The sequence below is a fragment of the Bison bison genome, unplaced genomic scaffold, assembly GCF_000754665.1.
Source record: "Bison bison bison isolate TAMUID 2011002044 unplaced genomic scaffold, Bison_UMD1.0 scf7180017864289, whole genome shotgun sequence".
Lineage (NCBI taxonomy): Eukaryota > Metazoa > Chordata > Mammalia > Artiodactyla > Bovidae > Bison > Bison bison.
In genome coordinates this window covers 1,514,751-1,529,516 of record NW_011494861.1, presented here as the reverse complement: position 1 = coordinate 1,529,516, position 14,766 = coordinate 1,514,751, and the positions used below count along the sequence as shown (strand labels likewise).

The 14,766-nt window shown below is 40.1% G+C and overlaps 1 protein-coding gene across 1 annotated transcript in view; it reads left to right on the top strand.

The window, feature by feature from the left end:
- VPS13D (vacuolar protein sorting 13 homolog D (S. cerevisiae)) overlaps positions 1 to 14,766 on the top strand; it is a 274,572-nt gene that overhangs the window by 53,213 nt on the left and 206,593 nt on the right. Inside the window, exons 27-28 of the mRNA XM_010850181.1 lie at positions 4,671 to 4,853; positions 10,552 to 10,774. Of these exons, the coding sequence (XP_010848483.1) occupies positions 4,671 to 4,853; positions 10,552 to 10,774 (406 nt within the window). The remainder of the gene's footprint in view (positions 1 to 4,670; positions 4,854 to 10,551; positions 10,775 to 14,766) is intronic.

Below are 14,766 nucleotides of genomic sequence, written 5' to 3'. Positions count from 1 at the left end.
ATCTGTTATAAAAAGAGGGTTTCTTTCAAATGTAGTTCTCAAACTTCTTAGCTCATGGCTCCCTTCTTGTCTTGGAAGTTTTTCCGAGACACATCTGAGGCCAAAAGAAACACCTAATGGTCTTTCCATTTCCAAAGTAATTAAGTCCAAACAACTTCATAATTACGTTTGTCCAACAATTTAGTAGCTGTTTGAAAACGTAAAAACATAAGTGAAAGGTGATATTTTTATTTCATTCTTAAATCACCGTAATTGCTTCCTAGTAGGATGTATGTGCCTCTTGGGCACTGAACAGCTCCTCAGACTTGGAATTGGGTTGAACGTCACAGTCCTCATTTCCTTTTCCACATTTATTTTCTCATGGTACTTGTTTTTTATCTCAGCAAGTGCTTAAGACCCAGCTTTGCAAAGACGTGACATCACTGGAAGGAATGTAGCATGACCTCACATTGAGTGTAGACCACCTCAAGCTGGTGGTGTGTGCTGTGTCCAGGTGACATCACTGGAACGAATGTAGCATGACCTAGCATTAGGTGTAGACCACCTTGAGCTGGTGGCGTGTGCAGTGTCCAGCTGATGATGTGTTTATGTGAAGGATTTAAGATGCCCTGGCAGCGCACCTCTGAGTGTGAGGCAGCCTCCAGTGTTGTCTTGGAACCACAGAAAGCAGTTACAATGTGGTTCTTTGTAAAACGTATTGGCTATTTATAAGTTTTATTAGGTAAAAGATTGTAATTTAAGTTCTTTGTAGTGGCAACGTTTAAAAATTTTGTTTTAATTTAAATAAAATTTTTTTTTAGTAAGTTGTATATTGTTTTAGTACAGAATCAAAGCCAAAAAGAGCATTTGGAGAAAAGTCTCTTTCTCGGCTACTTTTCCTCAGCCACCCAGTTTCTGTCCTTGGCAGCAGCCAGTATTAGTGGTTTCCTGTGTACATTATAGAGAATTTATTTTTTAAAATATAAAAGTAGTACAATCAAATGACAGGGAATCTGGAAGAAAATAACTTAGTTTTCTAGCACCATAGGTATATTTTATTTATTTTTTTTCCCCATACATGTTTCCATAGATATATGTAACTTTTTTTTCTCCCTTTAGAAACTTATAAAAAACAGTTTAGTATTTGATACATATGAAAGAATATCTGTAACATATATATAAACTTCAAAGTGTGGTAATAGAAGGAACATCCATGAAACCACTACCAAAATAAAAATTAAAACATTACTAAGATGTCACATGTAGTCCTTCCCTATCTCATTCTGTTGATGCCTCAAGAAACCACTCTCCTGACTAATCTGTAGTCCGTTTAAGATTAAAAGAAAACTTTGTATACCATATATTTTGCTCATCTCGTTTGCATGTTATAAAAAGGGTATGAGGTTTGTGTCCCTTTGCTAATGGTCTCCCAGCCCTAATCCCTGCTTCCTGGTAGCCACTGGCCAGCTTGCTGTTAAAGCAGAATGCAGCCACATTCATTCATTTCCTTATTGCCTGGATGCCTTTACACTTTTCTTAATTTGCTGTGATGTTTTAGGGATTTTTGTATCTAAGCTCTTGAGCGTTACTAGTTTGTAGTTTTAAATGCCTATTTTAGTTTTGGTAACTGGGCCATGCTGTCCTTTTGTAGGATGAATTGGGAAGTGTTCCTCTTCTATTTTCAGAACAGTTTGTGTAGAATGACATCAATATTTCTTCCTTTATATCTTCCTTAGTATATTCTGGATAGAAGACCTTTGATATATTTATTGCTAATATTTTTTTCTAGTCTATGGCTACCCCTTCCCCCATTTTCTTAATACTATTTTTTTTAAAAGCAGAAGTCTTTCGTTTGATGAAGTTCAATTTTTTAATTTTATGGTTAGTGCTATTGTTTTGTCAAAGAAATCTGCCTACCATCAGGTGGCAATAAATCTCTCCTATTTTCCTTTTTTAGAAGTGTTATAATTTTAGATCTCTTCCATTTTGAGTTAATTTTTGCATATTTTGTTAAGTGACTCTTGAGGTTTTTTTCCCCAAATATCTATCCAGACTGTTCTTTTCCCACTGAATTACCTTGACACTTATGTTGACACTGGTCATATATGTATGTGTATTTCTTTATTCTATTTTTTGATTTATATTTAGTTGTACACCCCCTTGTCTTTCTAAAAAAAATACTATTTATTTGTTTCTCGGCTGTGTTGAGTCTTTGTTGTGCTGTGTGCGGGCTTTCTCTGGCTGCAGCAAGTGGGGGCTTCTCTTGTGGAGCAGGGGCTCTAGGTGTGGGGGCTTCAGTAGTTGTGGCTTACCAGCTTAGTTGCCCTCTGGTATGTAGTATCTTCTTGGACCAGGGATTGAACCTGTGTCCTCTGCATTGGCAGGTGGATTCTTAACCACTTGACCATCAGGGAATACCTTCCCCTGTGTCTTTTTTTTTCTTCTTTTTAAACTTATTTTTTTAAAATTTATTTAGATGTCCCAGGTCTTAGTTGTAGCATGTGGGTTCTTTTAACTTCGTTGCAGCATGTGAACTCTTTAGTTGTAGAATGTGGGATCTAGTTCCCTGACCAGAGATCAAACCCATGCCCCCTGCATTGAGAGTGCAGTGTCTTAGCCACTGGACCACAAGGAAGTCCCCCCTCTCCCTTGCCTTGATATCTGTTGCCTTATGGTATGTCTTGAAATCAGATATTCTAAGTCTTCCAACTTATTTTTCAAAGATGTATTGGCTCTTCTAGGTCCTTTGTTTTTCCTCTATAAATTTTAGAATCAGCTTGTCTGTTTCTATAATAAAGTCAGCTAGGATTTTGATTGGGACTGTCTGGAATCCATATATCTGGAGAATTGACATCTTAACAATATTGAGTCTTTGGATCCTTGAATATGGTCTATATTCCATTGAAGTAGGTCTTTAGTTTCTCTCAGCAGTGTTTTGTAGTTTCAGGTATACTGTTCTTACACATTTTTTGTTAAACTTATCACTAGGTATTTCAGCATTTTGATGCTATTCTAAATTGTATCAATGAAAAAAATTCAGTGTCCACTTGTTTATTGAAAGTTTAAGAGATATAATTGGGTTTTGTTTACATAGATATTGAGCTCATATCCTGTAATCTTGCTAAACTTACTTATTCTGAAGTGAATTGAAAGTTGCTTGTCATGTCCGACTCTGCTACCCCATGCTATACAGTCCATGGAATTCTCCAGGCCAGAATACTGGAGTGGGTAGCTGTTCCCTTCTCCAGGGGATGTTCCCAATCCAGGGATTGAACCGAAGTCTCCTGCGTTGCAGGCACATTCTTTACCAGCTGAGCCACAAGGGAAGCCCAAGAATACTGGAGTGGGTAGCCTATCCCTTCTCTAGCATATCTTCCTGACTCAGCAATCAAACCGGGGTCTCCTGTATTGCAGGCAGATTCTTTACAAACTGAGCTATCAGGGAAGCCCTCAATTACTTACTCTAGCTCCTTTAGATTCTTAAGGGTTTTCTACGTAGATGATTATGTTGTCTGTGAATAAGAAAGTTTTCTTTTTTCCTTCCCAACCTATATATCCTTTGTTTGGACTAGGAGTTCAGCTACAGTGTTGAATAGAAATGGTGAGAGTGGGTATCCATGCTTTATTCTTTATCTTAGAGGGAAAGCATTGTCTTCTGCAGATGTTAACTAATATGCTGTTAGCTGTAGATAGTTTGTGTTTGTTTTTAAAGAATCTGTCTACTTCATCTGAATTGTCAGTTTGTTGGCCTGAACTTGTTCATAGGTTTCCACATCTCAATATTTTTAAGTTTTCTGTAGCAATGTCCCTGACTCTTCCGGTTGTGGTGATTTTTGTTTTCTTCCTTTTTTCTTCATTCATATAGGTAGAGGTTTTATCACGTTCATTAATCTCTTTAAATAATCAACTTATTGAGGGCTGTGTCAGGCCTGTGCATACTCTTAATAAGCATGTGTGCGCTTGTAAAGAACGTAAAGTGGTAGTTGGGTAGAGTGTTCTATAAATGTTCAATTGATTTTTCTCTCTTATCTGTTTTCTAAATAACTGGTTTCTGCTCTTTATTTTTTCTTCCTTCTCCTTACTTACGTTTATTTTGCTTTTCTAGCTTCTTAAGCTGGAAGCTTTAGATCTTTCTTTTATATAAAATAAGCATTAATGCTAAACATTTTTCTTCAAGTACCTTCCCCCTCCCCTTTCTTCCTTCTTTCTTTTCTTTAGTTAATTTTTATTAAAGTGTAGTTGCTTTACTATGTTGTTAGTTTCTACTGTACAGCAAAATGAATCAGCTATACATATACATATATCCCTACCCTTTTGGACTTATATTCCATTCAGGGTCATTGAAGTCTTTAAGTACCTTTTTAAGTGCTTTAAAATTCATTCCATTTTGATGTGCTGTGTTTTTTTAATCAGTAAAGTCAAGATGTATTTTTTTTAACTTCCCTTGTGATTTCTTCTGTGACCCATGGGTTATTTAGAAGTGTGTAGTTTAATTTCCAGATAGTTGGGAGTTTTCCATTATCTTCTTGTTACTGTTTTCTAATTTAACTCCTTGGTGTTCATAGAACATACTCTGTGTGATTTTAGTTGTTTTAGATTTATAAATTCATGGAACTTTTGGGAACTTGAGGTTATTTGATTGTAAAATGAGGGAATGAACTGAATGTCTTACTCAGTTTTCCTTCTTTCAGGTGAGAGATCAAGCACAGCGCTATTCACGGGTTCTCCTGGATATTGAGGCTGGTGCTCCTGTTCTTCTTATCCCAGAAAGTTCCAGATCAAATAATCTGATTGTAGCAAATTTGGGAAAGTTGAAAGTCAAGAACAAATTTCTCTTTGCTGGTTTTCCTGGGACCTTTACCTTACAAGATAAGGTGAGCAGTCAGCACCCATTCCCTTCTCAGTTTACCTGGCGTTGGAATACCAATCAAAAAATTCAGACGCTACCATAAGATTATTCCTAACCACTGTACTTTTGTAGTATACGTGGCTTGAAGAATATGTTTTTTTGACATTTTATTAGCATTTCAATTAACCCTTAATAGAGGTAGTATAAATTATAACTTTTACTAACTGTATGTAATAACTTACTTTAGCAAACAAATCAACAGAACCATCTTTATAATGTTCTCCTCCCAGGCTGAATTCATATTTATCAACTTTTTACATTGGGTAGCTTTTTTTTAAGAGACTTTGGCTCAAGGCTTATCTGAAGCCATTTGAAAATATTTTAATAAAATCTTATGGAATATATCTCTTAACAGTTTAAAACTGCATTAGCACTTATTTCTTATAATATGTTTGGAGGTAATTGGGATGAAGACTGCTTTTTTCATTTTACGTTTAGAAAAGCTAGAATTCATTGAGAATAAATGATGAAAATGGGAAATATTTGTGAATCACAGACTTAGCAGTGATGGGACCTTGGGACCTCCATGTGCTGAACATTGCCTACCTGCCCCTTGCACACAGGCACAAACCAGGCCACATCCTCCCAGCGTTTCACTGCTGTCCTGAGACACTAACAGAGGCTAAAGGGCTTATGACTAAAAGGACTTAACATGCATCCCTCCCAAGAAGATCCCACAGGGGTCTTGTGTAGAGATGATGTTACCCAAAGGTTTACAAAACTTTCCACAGCAAAGTGCTTTTTCCAAACAAATATCACACGTAACCATTTCCACTAGCGCCATCTAATCCAAACCACCACCATTCTTGCCTAGACCACCATAAACTCCCCTCCAACATACCCATTCCATTCTAGTCTGCCCTCACAAAGCCATTCTGCTCGCAAAATACCTCAGTAATCCTTAAAAAAATGACTGAGACCAAAACATTCCCTTCCTTTATATGCTTTGATGACTGAGTTTAATCCACAGTTCTTCCTGTGAAACTCTCCTAAATCCCTTGAAAGCCCCGAATAAAAAGCCCACTGCCTACTTTTCCAACCTCATCTCAACCCATTCTATACCTTGCCCATGAAGCCGCCGGCTCACTGGTCTTTGTTTTCCCCCACGTGCCAGGCTCTTCACTGTCTGAAGTCTTGCCCATTGCATCACCCTCCTCTCTCTTCACATTAGGTGGCCAAAGTATTGGAACTTCAGCTTCAGCATCCGTCCTTCCAATGAATATTCAGGGTTGATTTCCTTTAGGATTGACTGGTTTGATCTCCTTGCGGTCCAAGGGACTCTTAAAAGTCTTCTCTGGCACCACAATTTGAAATCATCAATTCTTCGGCATTCAGCCTTGTTCATGGTCCGACTCTCACATCCATACATGACTACTGGAAAAACCATAGCTTTGACTATACGGACCTCTGTAGGCAAAGTAATGTCTCTGCTTTTTAATATGCCTAGTTTAATATGTCTAGGTTTGTCATAACTTAAACTTTGGTATATCTGCCTTTAGTACTCCATGCTCTTAACTGTGGTATTATTTTACCTCCCAGCATTGGTGGCGGTAGTTTAGTCACTAAGTCATGTCCGACTCTTTGTGACCCCCTGGACGGTAGCCTACCAGACTCCTCTGTCCTTGGGCTTTCCCAGGCAAGAGTACTGGTATGGGTTGCCGTTTCCTTCTCCAGGAGATCATCCCGACCCAGGAATCGAACCCACATCTCTTGCATTGGCAGGTGGATTCTTTACCACTGAGCCGCCTGGAAAGCCCCTCCCAGCATTAGGATTTGGTTTATGTAGGGTAGGGGAGAACAGACTGACAAAGGTTATTCCTGTCTTAGTATCCCTTTCCTAGATAACTCTGGTTCTTTGAAAATTTATAAAGGATGTGGCAATGAGTTCGTTAAAATAATTTCAGTGGAAGAACTCCAGAGTTTTTCACAGAAAAGATACAGATTTGAGCAGCTGCTGTTTGCCTCTTTAGGTGTAGGAAGAAAAGAAAATGGAAGAGAGTGATTAGGGAACTAGTCTTGCCAGACCTTTGCCAAGGACCTCAAGTTGAGTTGAAAGTAACAGGAAGACTGCATTCGTTGTTTATGTGTAGACTCAAATGGTGTTACTCTTTTCAAATGACTGTCTCTATAGTTTTCTTCATTGTTTTACTTCTCACTCATCCAGTTACTCACTACTACTAACCCAAACACCCTGAACTGAAAATACTTGATTCATTGAGTGGGAATGACTGGAGTGAGGAGAGTGGAGATGAGACAGTGAGAACCATGGGAACCATGTTCAAGTGTCATACCCTTGGGCTCAGGGCCCAGAGTAGGGGTGTTTGGATGGTGGGTTAGAGGGCAGGTTGTCTGTATCTTACCTCACTGCAGCTGTGGAGACAAACCAGATTTAGCAATTGGAGCACAGGGTGAAACCAGCACAGAATAGAAGTGATAAGCAATGCAGACGGAAGTGCAGCACCAGGTTTACTCATCCACACGCCCCACATTCAGACAGCTGATGGTTGAGGACTTGCTGGTTCACCTTGCTGTTGGAAGCCCCTCCTGTTGGAATAATAGGCCTTCTTTCCAGATGGGGCTTCCCTGGTGGCTTAGCTGGTAAAGTATCCACCTGCAATGCTGGAGACCTGGGTTCGATCCCTGGGTTGGGAAGATCCCCTGAAGAAGGGAATGGCTACCCACTCCAATATTCTGGTGTGGAGAATTCCATGCCATTGTATAGTCCATAGGGTCACAAAGAGTTGGACACAACTGAGCGACTTTCGCCTTCATTTTCCAGAGTGAGGAATAGGCCTCCACTTACGTATATTTTTTAAGACAGTAAAAAAAACAAAATCACCACTGACCTTTCATAGTAGGCCTAGTAGAGAACTAGTAACCTTGGTGTTAATGAGGAAAATCTTTTTTCATATTTGAGTCATAGGCATTTTGCTGTTTTCTGGCTCGAGCCTCAAAGAAAATAAAGAAAAATCCATTTATAAAAAGAAACATTGATAACTGCATCTAAAATTTCTTTTTTTTTTACTGTGTGATGCTTATAATTAATGCAACTGGGTATTGAACAAATGTCTCAGAGCTGGTGTTGGCATATGACTGTTGTCCCCACAGTGACCTCGGGGCATTTGCCTCTCTTATCCACCTCAACTGCCCTAGGGAGAGCTGAATTCTTCTTCAGAAACTGTCTTCTGAGACTTTAGTTAGTTCTTTGAAATATATTTGTTTGTGGGAAATCGTTGGTTTGAGGCCCAAGTTTTTAGGAAGAGATCCCTTAGAGCCAGAATGGGTGATCAAGTTCAATGATACCATTTTTTTCCTCTCTCCCTCCTGAAAAGATAAAGGGCTTATTTTTCTGTGTCAAATATATCTGTATATGGGCTTATGAGCTGACTCTGAAGTTAGCTTCTAAAGAAGAATTGCCAAAGTATCTCAAGAAAGTTTTGCAAAAGGGTTTCTGTTTTGTTAAGTACACCAAATAACAAGTGCATAGTTTGTAGCATTTTAATGAAAAAATTTCCCTGTATTTTGTTTTCGAGGATTTGATTTTAAGTAGCAGTACATACAAGGATCACTTTTTCTTCAAGGTATAATATGCTTTTTTTGCCTCCTGGTTATTCGGAAAAACCCTATGGGATTCAGCAGTCAACTCCCATTCATTTGCTTAAAAAAGAAAATCTTGAAAACCAATCCTTTAAAATATTTCATTACTTGGGAAAGCCTGCTTATCACCCCCCCCCCACCCCCGCCCCCAACTTTGACGAATCACTTTCCACCTGTGCAGAGGAATCCTTCTTAAGGATCATTAAAAGTAATTCCTTCTTCCCTGCTTCCCTCCTTCCTTCTTGATGACCTTATTTTATTTCCTTCAATCCTAAAAGACTTTATCTTGTTACGTGCCAGTGGGTTGTTCTGTGAAATTCCATAAGGTTTGCTTGGAGTGTGTTTCTTGTTAAAGTATTTAATCCAATTAATTCATCTGTGCAACTTACCTCTCCACATGTACAGTCAAGCTCCATGATCTAGGCCTACGTGAAGTGAGTAATTACTTTTCTTCTCCCAAGAATCACTTTGCATTTACATTTGCTCTTTAATGCATCTGCCCATGTGAGGTTTGTCTAGTATGCATTCCAGTGGTTAAAGAACAGGAAATAGTCCTAGAATCAAAGCTTGCAGAGGGGTCATTTGCCTTTGAGTTCAATGACTCCCGTGTGTTTGGAATTGTTTTACATAAGTCCATGTCTTAATGAGGGCAGGTTTGAATTTTTTGCATATGCTTTTTCTTTCATTTTTTTCAACCATAGTTTGTGCTTAAACTTAATTGCTAAGTATTTCAAAAGCTTTGAGTTAATCCCCTCAAGCCACCGATTTATTTAAACCAACTCAGAGAGGATGGAGAGATGAATCAAATGAAAGAGCAACAAATACTCTCAGGCGTTTAAATAAACTAAGCAAGAGGGAAGGTTTTTAATGTTGAAATACTTAAATAATAGCATTTAGCTAGTCATTTGCCTTGCAAAAAGGAAATGCAAAAAAAATAACTGGTTTCTTTCACAGTTACATGTAATTACTACTCAAGATAACTGTGAAGGTGAATAGTACTATCATCTCCCTTTTGAATGCTGAGAGGAATATACATATAAAGCAGTCCTTGGGAGTCTTCCTCTCCTTCCAGCTTACTAGTGAGAATGGATAGATGAGAACAAACTGATGCTGCAGAAACTATAAGGATATGTAGCTCTGAGTCTTGAGGGAAGGAACCATGCAAAGTTTAAATGTCAGTTATTGAACCATTCTGGTGAAAAAGATTTGCCCTGTTAGCAATTAACTGAAGGTACTAGATATGTAGGAAAAGCATGTGATATTTTCAGTAGAATTACAGAATTAATTTTATTCTGTATTTGCCCTTAATTTTTATGCCCTTGAACAGAAACATGATAGGAATGGCTTGCCTGTGTTTTCCATTTACAGTTACTTAGATGAGAAATGTAAACCTGAGAGGGGAGACTTCTAGAATGTACAAACACATTAGAGGGGCTTCATTCCATATTGCTGTTAGATGCATTTTCTTAGGAAAAAAGAGTCCCTCCCCTCCAGCAAATCATCAGTATATTGTATGGCTGAGAGATTTGCCTTTGTTGTATTGACCTAGATTAAACCACCAGTAATTAGTATCTTGACATTTACTCTTAAGCCAAAAGATAACATGTTCCAGTTGCCAAGTCGTTGCTGACACTTTGCAGCCCCATGGTTTGTAGCCTGCCAGGCTCCTCTGTCCGTGCGATTTTCCAGGCAAGAAGACTGGAGTGGGTTGCCATTTCCTTCTCCAGGGTCTTCCCAACCCAGGGATCGAACTGTGTCTCCTGCATTGGCAGGCAGATTCTTTACCTCTGAGCCACCAGGGAAGCCCAAAAGATAAAATATATTCCTGCAAAATTGGCAGAGTTTTCAGCAGGTACTGAATTATATGTAATGTCTCTGCAGAGAATTACACATAGAGGAAAGAATCATGACCCTGTGGCCCTTTTGTTTATGGGATCTGGGGTACTTGGGAAATACCATGTGGCATAGAGTCTTTGAAGAGTCCAGGACTGGGAAGGAACTTCCAGGATAGTAGATAGAGTTACCACCCCCATTCCTGCTGCTAGTTTTCTTTTCTTTCCTCCCAGGAGTCTGTGCCTTCATCTTCCCCAACTGGTACTCCCAAGCGCAGTGTGAGGAAAATGACAAGCATGGAGGACCTGAAGGAGACCCACTCCGAGGGGCTGATCATGATGCCTCCTGCTGGAATGAGTCGAGGCAGCTTGAAGAGTGAGTCTGTGCCCAGCACCTCGACCAAGCAGCAAGGGCAGCCAGCCACAACCTCTGTCGGCCGAGCTTCCAGCAGTCCAGGTAAAGGAGGAGAGAGGAGCTGCATGAGGAAGGAGGGGAAATTCACGAGACCATTGCAGGATTCTAAGGGGCGCTGCATCCCGTTCAAGTAGATGCTAACAAAGTGGTAGTGTGTCTTTAGTAATCGTCTGATTCTGATACTCATTTAGAAGGCTTTAGAGTTTTAGGTTGTAGATTAGGATTGGGTGACTTCTAAAGTAGGATTGTTGTTGTTCAGTCGCTCAGTCATGTCTGACTCTGTGCCACCCTGTGGACTGCAGGATGCCAGGCTTCCCTGTCCATCACCAACTCCCCGAGCTTGCTCAAACTCATGTCCATCGAGTCGGTGATGCCATCCAACCATCTTATCCTCTGTCATCCCCTTCCCCTCCTGCCTTCAATCTTTTTCCCAGCATCAGGGTCTTTTCCATTGAGTCAGCTGTTCACATCAGGTGGCCAACGTATTGGAGCTTCAGCTTCAGCTTCAGCATCAGTCTTTCCAGTGAGTATTCAGGGTTGATTTCCTTTCAGGTTGACTGTTTTGATCTCCTTGCACTCAAAGGGACTCTCGAGTCTTCTCCAGCACCACAGTTTGAAGGCATCAGTTCTTTGGTGCTCAGTCTTTTTTATTGGCCAGCTCTCACATCTGTACATGACCACTGGAAAAACCATAGCTTTGACTATATGGACCTCTGTAGGCAAAGTAATGTCTCAGCTTTTCAATATGCTGCCTAGGTTGGTCATAGCTTTTCTTCCAAGGAGCAAGCGTCTTTTAATTTCATGGCTGCAGTCACCATCTGCAGTGATTTTGGAGTCCAAGAAAATAAAATCTGTCACTGTTTCCAGTGTTTCCCCATCTGTTTGCCATGAAGTGGTGGGACCGGATGCCAAGATCTTTGTTTTTTGAATGTTGAGTTTTAAGCCCGCTTTTTCAGTTTCCTCTTTCACCTTCATCAAGAAGCTCTTTAGTTTCTCTTTGCTTTTTGCCATAAGTATGGTGTCATCTGCATATCTGAGGTGATTGATATTTCTCTCGGCAATCTTGATTCTAGCTTGTACTTTATCCAGTCTGGCATTTCGCATGATGTACTCTGCGTACAAATTATAAGCAGGGTGTCAATATATAGCCTTGATGTACTCCTTTTCCAATTTTGAACCAGTCTGTTGTTCCATGTCTGGTTCTAACTGTTGCTTCTTGACCTGCATACAGGTTTCTCAGGAGGCCAGTAAGGTGGTCTGTTATTCCCATCTCTTTAAGAATTTTCCAGTTTGTTGTGAACTACTCAGTCAAAGGCTTTAGCATAATCAATGAAGCAGAAGTAGATGTAAGATTAAATTAGTAATATATAGGACTTCCCTGATGGGCCAGTGGTTAAGAATCTTCTTTGCAATGCAGGGGATGTGGGTTTGATCCCTGAACAGGGAACTAAGATCCCACATGCCTGGAATCAACTAAGCGCACATGCAGGTACTCAGCCCATAGGCTTTGGAGCCCATGCACCACAATGAGACAGACCCGGAGCAGCAATTAAAGCTCTCACATGATACAACGAAAGATTCTGTGTGATGCAGTGAAGATCCTGCATGCAGCTAAGACTCGACACAGCCAAATAAATAAATTTAAAAAAAAACAGAGTTTAAGAACAAAGCAAATAGTAAAATGCAATATAAATAAAGAGATTTTGGTAGTCTCTAAGAGCTTGTCAAGATAGTTGCCACCAGATGGTGGTAGTATACCTAGAGTAATTCCGGCATCCTTAGGCACATCCTTGCGAGTGACCTTTTAGACACTATCCCTTCAAGTCACTGGTTAATTCTGGAGAAATAAAAATCCTGAAAAATAGGTAACAGCAGAAATACCCTAAGTAGCAATTTTTGAAAGACATGAACCACCCAGTTATTGGTGTGCTTCTCTTGAATTTGACAGTTAGCCATTCCAGATGAGAGTCTTGATTTTGACCTTTTGGTTTTCCCAGACAGTGTGGATTGGATAAGTGAGGTGTTGCTCCAAGGAGTTTGGGAAGCAGAATATGATTTACCACCAGAATCCACTGGTGAAGTCAGTCCAGTGTGGTTGAACTTTGAGAGATGTGGGACGCTAACTGAGGGATATGTTGGATGGATATAAAGAATGGTTAATCCCTTGTGGTACCTTGTTGTCCCAGAGAAGACAGCGAAGGGGTTTATGGTTACATTGATGATTCAAGGAGATTATTGTAATCCTCATCAGAAGACTGGGTATTGAACGTTTACTACATGCCAGACATCGTGGCACATTTTTTCATAAATGTTTGCAGTTTATCCTCATGATACTCCTCTAGGGTTTTATTTTTATCCCCATGTTATGGATAAAGAGACCAGAATTTTTGAACTAGTAACCAAGAGACCCAGAGAGATTGGGTAACTTGCCCATAGTCATGTCAATGTACGTGGTGAATGGTACTATGAATCTAGGCAGTCTATCTCCAGAGCCTGAAGTCTTGACCTGCATGATATCACCAACCAATCTATATACATAATGGACACTCACAGCATGGGGTAGGGGGGTGGGGCAAGCTGGGTGTGTACATAAGGCCAGTCAGTACGTGAATCTTCTGTTGTTGCTGTTCTGATAATAGTGATGATTAGGAATTGAGGCCAAAGGTACATGGGCCAGCAGTAAAGAATCCACCTGCAATGCAAGAGATGTGGGTTAGATCCCTGGGTCAGGAAGATCCCCTGGAGAAGAAAATGGCAACCAACTCCAATAATCTTGCCTGGGAAATCCCATGGACAGAGGAGCCTGGCAGGCTACAGTCTTTGGGATCGTGAAAGAATCAGACATGACTTAGCGACTGAACAACAATAGTACATATATTTGGAAGCCTATTAGGAAGTGATTTGGAATTTTTTTTAAAATTAATTTCTATTGGAGTATAGTTGCTTTACAATGTTGTATTAGTTTCCACTGTACATCAGAGTGAATCAGCTCTATGTATACATATATCCCCTCTCTTTTGGATTTCTCTCCCATTTAGGTCACCACAGAGCACTGAGTAGAGTTCCCTTAGCTATACTGTAGGTTCTTACTGGGGTGTTTTATAGAAAGATCTCTTTCCTGACCATATTTCACCTCCCAAATTGCTGTTTGTTTCTGGAATTCTGTCTGTGATTAAGATGGGGTTAAGGCAGTGGTTTTCATATTGCTTCTATATCCCTAGGATTCCATGACAACCCTTGGGAATTATGAAGCCCTTTGTTCCTGTCCCTTATCCCCTTCTATGAGATCAGTTCTACTTTTGTCTCTTTCACTTATTTATCCATACAGTAATGAGGTAAGAGCTAATTTAATTAGTGCCTGCCTAATCTAGGTGTTCAGGGTTTTGTTCTCCTATATAGTAACAAGCTATTAGACATAGTTCCTGCCACCTTGTGAATGATATGAGAAAGCCAATAAGCATCTAAATAAGGACAGATTAAGATAAATTAAAAGCAGAGCCATTACTTTGTCAACAAAGGTCCGTCTAGTCAAGGCTATGGTTTTTCCAGTGGTCACGTATGGATGTGAGAGTTGGACTATAAAGAAAGCTGAGCGCTGAAGAATTGATGCTTTTGAAGTGTGGTGTTGGAGAAGACTCTTGAGAGTTCTTTGGACTGCAGAGAGATCCAACCAGTCCATCCTAAAGGAGATCAGTCCTGGGTGTTCATTGGAAGGACTGATACTAAAGCTGAAACTCCAATACTTTGGCCACCTCATGCGAAGAGCTGACTCATTTGAAGAGACGCTGATGCTGGGAAAGATTGAGGGCAGGAGGAGAAGGGGACTACAGAGGATGAGATGGTTGGATGGCATCACCGAGTCAAAGGACATGGGTTTGGGTGGACTCCGGGAGTTAGTGATGGACAGGGAGGCCTGGCGTGCTGTGGTTCATGGAGTCGCAAAGAGTTGGACATGACTGAGTGACTGAAGTGAACTGAAGATAAATGTCATGGGAAAGACAGAATGGTAAGAGGGAAAGAACAGAGAAGGAGAG